This window comes from Telmatherina bonti (assembly GCF_933228915.1).
Source record: "Telmatherina bonti genome assembly, chromosome: 17".
Classification (NCBI taxonomy): Eukaryota; Metazoa; Chordata; class Actinopteri; order Atheriniformes; family Telmatherinidae; genus Telmatherina; species Telmatherina bonti.
The window spans coordinates 12,040,089-12,049,546 of record NC_136615.1 but is presented as its reverse complement, the minus strand read 5'-3'; the positions used below and the strand labels follow the sequence as shown (position 1 = coordinate 12,049,546).

Below are 9,458 nucleotides of genomic sequence, written 5' to 3'. Positions count from 1 at the left end.
TTAAAGTCACCTAATTTCACCAGATTAGCGTAGCCACTCCTCTGACAAGTATCCATGGAAACCGGTTTTTACCGAGATGATTTGATTGAATTGCATTGAAATGCTTATTAAAAATAACCATGAATGAAGACCCAGCATTTATTTGCAGGTGATGTATGCATTTTTATTTGTGGTCCTAATTTCCGAAAAAAAAAAAGAAAAAAAAAAAAAAGGAGCAGTTGATTTATTTCAGTAAACAAATTTAAACTTTAATGTTCATGTATGACAAGATGAGTTTTATACATACCATATGAAATATGGTAAATTGTAACTTTATTGCATTTGGACATTCATTAGTGCGTGTGATAAAGAGGCTTGAATGAGAGACTTATATCTGAGACTGTAATCCCTCTGCAGCAACCTCTTGTATGGAGGCTTAAGACTGTTTTGATCTCTCTGTTGAGTAACTAAGTGCTCGGTCTGCAGGAGCGCTCTAAATGCTGTTTCAGTCAGCTGTGAGATTAGCTTGCTCACAGTGTGCAGCCTGACTGTGCTGAGACCAGAACAGACCTCTGAAGTACTGCCGAAAAGGACCATGAATGATAAAACTCAGGTTGGTGAAAGCAGAGAGATTTCTCTTTTGACTGCATTAGAAAATACAGCAGATGTTTGCGTTTGATACTGAGGTGTGTTTTTTATTTATTGTTATGTTTTCATGACATTTTGGTTAGGTTTATAGCTTTTTTTTTTAAAATTTTTTTTATTTTTTATAAAATTTGTTTTTAAAGATCATTTTTAGTTATTGTAAAGGGAATAAATGTGCAGCAACAATCATAAATACTTATGAGTGCTCATTTTAATTTGTTTGTGGTTAAAAAAAAAAAATCTGTTTTGCATTTGCTATGTAAGTTCATCACTCACTTTGTCTGTTTCCTTAAGATTATTTAAAAAAAAAATGATATAAAACATTTCCTCTAAAAAAAATTTGAGGTAAATACGGGTTAATTCATTATCTTACATCTATTCATATATAAGTCAAACATACCAATCAGGCTTATAGGACCAAGAAACATGACTTAATTATGTAACACTGTTCTTATCCCTAAAGCTGTCTTTCTCCTAAAGTGCATAACTTGTTAATTATGGTAAAGCTTGAGTGTGTTATGAAACGGTTGCATGGATTATCACAACCATTCAATTAATAAATAAAAAGATGGACTGTAAAACTGAATTTAGTTTTTATATGTAATAAACTCCTGTGAATTATTAGGCTCATTTAACCAGCTCTAAATAGTTTTATTTATTCATTCATTTCATTCAATAGATCAAAACATATTTTAAAATATGAACATATTTTCAAGTTTAAAGTTGAATGAAATAAGGAGCGGCAGAAGTAAAGTCTTATATTATCTGCCCCTTTTCACCCAAACATCAGTGCAGTAAATATACAGACCAAAAACAAAACATTTATCCAAAAAGAAAATAAATCTACAGAACTTAATCAGGTACAAGACATCCCACCAACTAAATCGTTTTTTGTTTTTTCCCCGCTATTTTCTTGTGACTTCCAGTTATATAACTCATTTTTAATCTTATCTTACAACATTGGACGTAATTTAGTTTTCATATTTTTCATAATATCTGTTTAATGAAACTGTTTTAATTATACTTTTGAACACAATTTTTGATGTTAATTCAAAATAATTCATTCTAAAAAGTTAATTAATAGTTTAATCCACTTGAGGATAACATTATAAAACCATTTGTTTCAGTCATATGAGTTGAACTGCTATTTATTGTCTTTTTTTTCTTCTTTTTTTTTAACCAACTTACCTGGAACCAGTTTATTGCAAAGGACCTGACACCCTGGACGATGTCCACCTGGACGATGTCCAGGGATTTAAGTCATGCAGCAGTTCAGCAGTCACACCATGGGGCTCTTATACAACATGTTTGCATGTTTAAAGCTGCGTCTCAGAAGAAGCATTTAAGTGTTTCAAAGTGATCCTTGAGTGAAAGCTTGTATATTTGGTGCTTGTGCGAAGATATTTATAACTTTGGCTGAAACAGTGTTTTTTTTTTTCCAGGATGAAAATGTGCTGCAGCAGATTGAGAGGGAGGTGCGAATGCGGGAGGGGGCCAGTAAGCTCCTGGCTGCTTGCTCCCAGAGAGACCAGGCCCTGGAGGCCTCGAAGAGTTTGCTAACCTGCAATGCTCGCATTCTGGCTCTGCTCAGCCAGTTGCAGAAGATGAGGAATGCACAAATCTTAGAGAGAGAGGGGCGCAGGTCAGATGACGTGCATGAATGTACTGAACATTTGAGACAATGAACAGTTGCTTAATCAGTAAGGGACATGTAGAGGAGGAATTAAGAGCTTTAAATCAAAGTCAAATTCTTTACGCAGACATTGCTTTGTCATTTGTAGCCATTAGATGTCATAAGCTTATCTTATGATTTTGTAATGCACCTAATGCATATAGAAAATTCAAAGTAGAAGCTCCATGTATGATAACGTAAATTATTGTTAAACAAATATATAACGTGCTTCCTCTCCCTATAGGCCATCTGAAAATCTATTTCCATGTGCTGGAAAAGTAGCTCTTTCTGGTTTGTGTTGAAGATTTTTCTGCAAATTAAGAAAAAAAAAGTTGGCTTGAAGCTAGCCTTTACTTTCTTAATTCCATGATTTGTACTCTACAGATCTACGAATCCCGCTCATGTGGAAGGACTCCGAGTACTTCAAGAACAAAGGAGGTAGGCCAGTATGGAGGGATGAAAGTGATGACTGCTAATGTGGGGGAATCAAAAGGAAAACCTAGAAACAGCTTGTTCACTAAAAGTCTGACTATCTTGACTGAATTTAAAAAGCATCCTACATTTACTGTAAGACCTTTTGTTGCTGTGCTGTTTTTAGAGCTGCATCGCTGCGCTGTATTCTGCCTGCTTCAGTGTGGCGCAGAGATCCATGACACAGACATAGTGATGGTAGACAGGACTTTAACCGACATCTGTTTCGAAGACACAATCATATTGTGAGTTGACGCATCTCAAGAGGTTCAATTCTGGGTATTTTGTACATGTCGTGCATCTCTGTGAGGAATTTTTGTGTGTGCAGCAACAAAGTAGGCCCAGAATTCCAGCTGCGGGTTGAGTTGTACAGCAGTTGTGTGGTCGACGATGTCACCCTGGGGGCGCTAACGTCCAGAAGGATGAGCTTCCTGGGAGGCTCTCTTGGATGCTCATCGGGCAAAAAAATCCGTGCTGCGTTTGAGTCTGCAACTGTTTGTGGATCTGCTTCTGGTGGAGGAGATGTCAGATCTGGATATATGTCACCACCTCTATCGCTTGGCTGGTCTGCATTGTGAGCATAATACTTCTCTTACACACAAACAATTTATCTGTTCATTTTAGCAACTCATTGAGCTCAATATTTCCCATCTGAAGGGGGGCTAAGTACAGCCTGCTGGCTCACACAACACTGAAGCTTCAACATGTCCAGGAAGGTTTCAAGACACATGATTTGATACTTTCAGCAACAGGTGAATTTCCTACTTTTTATGGGTTTTTTTTTCTTATCTGGTATGCTTTCATCCAGAAAGCTGTTGTTTTTTTTATTCCTTTTATTTAGAGGATAATCCTTCCTGGTTGCCTCTGTACGGAAACATGTGCTGCCGATTAGTCGCTCAGCCTCTGTGCATGACTCAGACAGTGATGAGTGGCCAAATAAAGGTCAAGGTGAGCACATTTCCACACATTTCCCCATTTTGGGATTTTATTTTCTTTAACAACACATCAATATAACCCATAGTATTCCTTTATTCTGCTTTCTCAGCTTGAAGAGGACTTAGATTATTGGGAAAACTTCTATGGGATTCTCCAGGGGCAAACTCTGCTTTGTTATCAGAGTCAAGAAGACCTGGAGTCTGACGATAAACCTCTGCTTATCATCCCTATCAAAAAGGTTGGTTCTAGTCACAAAAGGGATAAATTCAGAGATGAATTTGAGTTGTGTCCATTTTAATTACAGTTACATGTTAAAACCACCAGAGTGCACTGGTGAATTAACAAAAGGAAAGCAGAATTGTATTCGGTGAGTATTTTAAACTATTTTAACCTCAAATAAGATAGTGGGTAAACACTGATTCCTCCACCGTTATGCAACATAAATGAAGACAGTTTTTCTTGAGAGAAACACCACAGGTGTAGTCCAGGAAAAATAGTGGGAGTATACCCACTTATTTTTCAGTTTGCATTGAGTATACCCACTTCCAAAGTCCCTGTGATGCTTTTACATATACAAACATCCCCATGAACGCACATCAATTAGCATCTCAGCTAATCTTACCAATGCCACACTGGTGCAGTTCGCCAGCTGCTCCAATAATTTTAGCCTGTCCATAGACATAATAAAGACGTTATATGTTTTTTAAGTGCGAATAGTTGAGTGTATACCCACTTCTTGAGGGACCACTACACCACTTAGAAACACCTTCTGTGAGAAAACAACTATACTACTAAAGCTGTGGTGTTTAAGTGAACTTATTTTTTATGATATATTAATTTTTTTTATTGTGCTTCACACAATTTAAGTCAGGGGAATTTGATTCTAGTCCTTTGGAGCCTTTCTCCTGCTGGTTTAAGATGTTTCCCTGCTTTAACAAACTTGAATTAAATGAATGGATTATTAACAGGCTTGTGCAGAACTTAATAAGCAACAAGAGAGATCCAGTACATTTTAATCAGGTGAACACATGTAAATCAGGCAGAAAAGTTGCCCTTTAGGACTCGATTTTTCTGATTTAAGTGGAACATCTTGCATATCAGGTGTGCATTTAAGTCATTCTCATTTTACTTGATAAAGTGACATTGTATAACAATGTTTGAGTGGATCTGATTTTATTATGTTAGATTCATAGGAAAATGTGTTTAATTAAATTCTATTTTATCCTATTATATAGTAATTTAGCAGATGCTTTTCTCCAAAGTTATTTGGACAATATTGAAAATATGCAGAATTGTCTTCTTGGCCTCTGATCTTTTGTCTTGCTGTTTCTACAGCAACACAGAAGGGACAAGACAAACATTGACACTGTAGCTCTTACACATGTGGGAGGGGGTTGAAGATGTGCTGATGGGTCAGTTTTTTGTTTTGTTTGTTTTTTACATAACTTGTGAACCTGAATTCTCCCTACACAACTCTGCATAGAAATAAACAAGGAAAAACAGAACAGTGGTTTGTTTGTTGAAACACGATGGTGCACTGCAGCAGAGTGGAGATGAATCATGACACCTTTCAGACGGTTGTTCTCTGGTAACAAAACACAAGTTCCACAATCATAACACCAGTTATTTCCATCTGCAGATCTGACTGTGTTTCACACAGCAACTCATTTACGTATATATATATATATATATATATGTAAAGAGCATCCAGTCTCTTGAATAATTAATTATGATTAATTATCATGACTTCCAATAAGACAAAAATACAGGGTTTTTTTTTTTCCACTCTAAATATACGTAATTGCAGGGTATAATAAGACATTGACTTCAACTGTAAATAACATATAATTTTTTTTATACAGTCTAAATAATTGATTTATTCTTTCTTTGCAAACACACTTGCTCTATTCACAAGTCAGACAATTTCCTTTATTTATGCCAAATGAGTTCAGACCATATCACGATGAGTCAGGGAATAATCATCCAACAGAGAAAATCTGCCCACTTACAGAAAGGCAAAACCAACTTGAAGCTTAAAACATAAACGCTTCTTCTTTTCTATATAGCAAAAAACTCTTTCTGCTTGTGTCCTCCAACCAAGATTACAAAAAAACATTTTCTTTGGACCCTTTGTTAAAGTTTGTCTTCAAACTTCTCATATAGTGCAATTTAATCTTTAATGAAGCGATAAATGTGTTTTCTGTTGTTTTTTTTTTATCAAGACAAGAAAGTAAAACAAATACAGATCTGTGACATAAAACTATTTATTTAAAACCATGCAAAACACACATTGTATTATATTTCATTCAAATGCTGGCATTATTCTCCTGTTTTGTTTGCCTTTTTAAAGAAAAAAAAACATTCATTCAAAGTTTAATCAAAGAGAGACATATTAATGTTGCAATCACAAGCAGATTTCAATTCCAGTTTTTCGCTTTCCTTCACGCGGACATTCCATCTTGAAGAGGTTTCGCTCACCAAACCGGTTCTTCTGGGCTCAGGTTAAACAAGCAGCCCAGTTTATGAGCCTTAATAAAACAGATACATTTCTGTCTTTACTTCATCCACAGTTTTTTTTTTCCTTTTCTGTAATACAATAAATTTGAAATATAATGCACTGTGATGTCCAAAGTGCACTGAGCTGAGCGTCGTCACTGTTAAATCTGCAAGAACAATGTAGATCGTACAATATTTTTCTCATGTACAAAATGGAAACATGGATTATTTCTTTGCCAAAATCTAAATTAGGTCTCTGGTTTTCATCTTCACAGTTTGATATAATGGTCTTAAATGTTCACCATGTTCATCTGGCCCACAGTTTAAAGTCAGTTTTATTTAATGAAATAATTGTATGTAAGAAACAATTTATTTTAAACACAGAAAGTATCAATAAGGTTGCTTGGACTGTAGCAGATTAGTTATTAACTGGATATAGTTGTAGAGCTACAATATTCTGTCAGTAGATGGTAAATTCTTCATATTTCAACAAGCCTTGGCAACTATTGTGATCCATGTAAAAATGTCTCCAGAAACGCTACTCTCAGAAATCTGACTTTAAAAACTCAACTTGTCTTCTTTTTTTTATTAGGATGCCTCCATCTGTGTGTCTGAAGGAGATCCTGTCCATGGCCAAATTATTGACATTAGTACACAAGCTCAAGGAGAGGATGCAACCTACACGGTTGCCACACACACTCCTGAAGAGGTGCAAAGCTGGAAAAAGGCTCTCAGGCAACACATCTTCAACCTGAGTAAGTTTTGGATCAACACGGTTGTTATTTGTGGCCATCTGGTCCTGACTCAGCTTAGCATCTATTTTTGCTTAATGAGGACCAGTTTCAAGCTCCATAATGGTCCACTGAATGTTTTATTTTTCCAATAGTTTCACCTTTTCAGCATTTTCTTTCCTGTAAATCAGACTTCAAGTCTCAGCGGTAGTACCTGTAAGACATAAGTTAACCTTAACACAAATACAAAGTACATGTTTGGTAGAATCAAACTAAATACAGCCTTCAAATCCTGCGTCATTTCTTTATCTGTTTATCTGTTTCTTTATCTGATTTTTCGTACTTGACAAATACATAAAAAATTTGTTTATTACTGTGAATAAGAAAACCAAGTAAAGGGCCTCTTCTAGATGTGAATAAGGCCGTGATCTCTTTTTATATATTGTCTGTCTCTGCACCGATCATTTATTTAAGAAATAAATGGTTTAGTCTGCAAAGAGCAGACAGACTCTCATAAGAGACACTGAATAAAATGACCTTCTTCAAAGCAGATAAAGAAACAATTGTTAGAAAAAGTTGTGCTTTAATTGAATGCATTCTATATTTCACTTTACCTTTGGAAAAAGCTAGATTCAGTGTGTGACCAAAATACAAAAGTTCGGACCAATTAGCATCCCATAAGGTATCTTTGGGTTATGTGATGGAATCTGATTCATCAGTACTCTTTAATTTGAGTTTGCTTGTAAATAAACCAAATTTATTTGATTTATTTGTTGCCTTAGACCAGGGATCCTCAATCCTGGTCTTTAAGGGCAGGTGTTATACAGGTTTTACAAGTTTCTCTGCTGCAACACACTGGGCAAAGCACCAAGCTTGACATCAAACTCTACACAAGTCTGAGTCAGAATCAGGAGTGTTGGGGCAGGGAAACATCTAAAACCTGCAAGACACCAGCCCTCGAGGAGGAAGACTGAGGATCCCTGACTTAGATGTCCACAGTGTAATAATGTGGAGTTTGTGTTGTCTTTTTAGTTCTGGTTTCCTGTTTTATTTTGTAGTTTCCTCGTTTAGTTCCTTTGCGCCTTGTTTCCTGTTTTGCCTGCCGTTTATTAGTTCACCTGGTTTCATTTAGTCCACTCGATACACCTGTGTCTTTTTCTGTGTCTGTGTGTCTAGATACTGCCTAGTTTCACTTCCAATTTGCCATTTTGTTTGTTTGTAGTATTTCCTTGTGTTTCTTAGTTATTTAAAGACAGTTCTGTATCGTTCCTCAGCCTCCCCATCCTGCATCTGGGTCCATATCATCACCACCGCTCCACGTCACACAGAACTTTATTTTAGTGGTACTTAGACGTGATTTAGCGCAACAGATCACAAACAGACGTAATCGGTCGTCAAACTGTATGCATGCATTTTGATAGGCTCACACCTTTGGAACAACGCTACTTCTGACATGTGGAAGAACATAATTCGTGACATTTTCCTTTATTTCAGGTCAGTGGAGACAGTGTTGTGATGACATCATGAAGATTGAGGCACAAAGGTCCAAAAAATCCAACGCGCTGAAGCAGGGATCTCTGTACCATGAAATAGGTATGGTAGTATCTCTTAAATGAACTGACATGTGCATACCAAGGATTTCAGCTGCCAAATACAATTACCTTAGAGGTTTTTAACATGCGATGTCATATATCAGAATGTTTAAGTTTGCTTAGGGAAGTGTGCAGCAGTCAGAGCATTCTCACTATGAACTCTCAGAAATTTCCTGACAGATGAGCTATAGCTAGCAGATACTCAGTTCCTAAGCTAAAGGTTTAGGAACTGAGACACTTAGAAAAGTGTCAGAAGAGCAAAGATTTAATAAGCGAAAACAAATAAAAGCTGAAAGTATCTATCTGTTTGTGTGAGAACTAGACTGTGGATATTTACTGTCAGAACATCATTTGCAGTGATAAGATCCACAAATAGGGGCTTTGTTGCACCAGTTTTAAATGCCTGAGGCAGAAGTGATGCCCTAGGTATATCAAACTGAGTTTTTATAGTGTGCTTTTCAGTGGTATCATTTTGTTTTCGCTTACCTTCCAGGAAGCAGCCTGATCCTCCAGAGATCACTCTAACCACAATTATCAGGATCATTTGAAAAAGGGCTTGTTTGCAAAGAAACTTTTTTTTGTAATGTTTATCATCAAATTTTGCCCAAAATATTTATTTCAGTTTCCTCCCCCTTCTAAAGTGCAGAGTGTAAGAAATCCAATGGTCAACGATGAAAAGATTAGATAAATCATTAAAAACTGTGCTTTTTCATGTACCTAATAGCTTTCCTAAAGTAACTGTTTTATTCTCTTAGAATAAGTCATTTTAATCCTTGCCGTGCCTCTACATACATGACTCATATTCCTGCGTCTGATTTTTAATATGGTATCAGAATCCTTTTTGCTGTAAAACTGTTTGATAACACGAGAGCACCATTTGGCAAAAGTAAGGCCCATAGAAGAAGACATTTGACATGACACATGTACACAGTTTGG

General features: G+C 36.2%; 1 protein-coding gene across 1 annotated transcript; it reads left to right on the top strand.

Annotated features, from left to right (window-relative positions):
• Positions 1–2,069: 2,069 nt before the first annotated feature.
• Positions 2,070–9,047, top strand: LOC306768601 (rhotekin-like; the record flags this gene model as incomplete). The annotated part of the gene is made up of 11 exons (XM_079257009.1): positions 2,070–2,266; positions 2,541–2,587; positions 2,681–2,734; positions 2,895–3,012; positions 3,096–3,341; positions 3,425–3,519; positions 3,609–3,715; positions 3,813–3,941; positions 6,792–6,954; positions 8,425–8,523; positions 9,016–9,047. The coding sequence occupies exons 1-11, from the start codon at positions 2,106–2,108 to the stop codon at positions 9,045–9,047; spliced, it is 1,251 nt and encodes a 416-aa protein (XP_079113135.1). The 5' UTR covers positions 2,070–2,105.
• Positions 9,048–9,458: the final 411 nt, after the last annotated feature.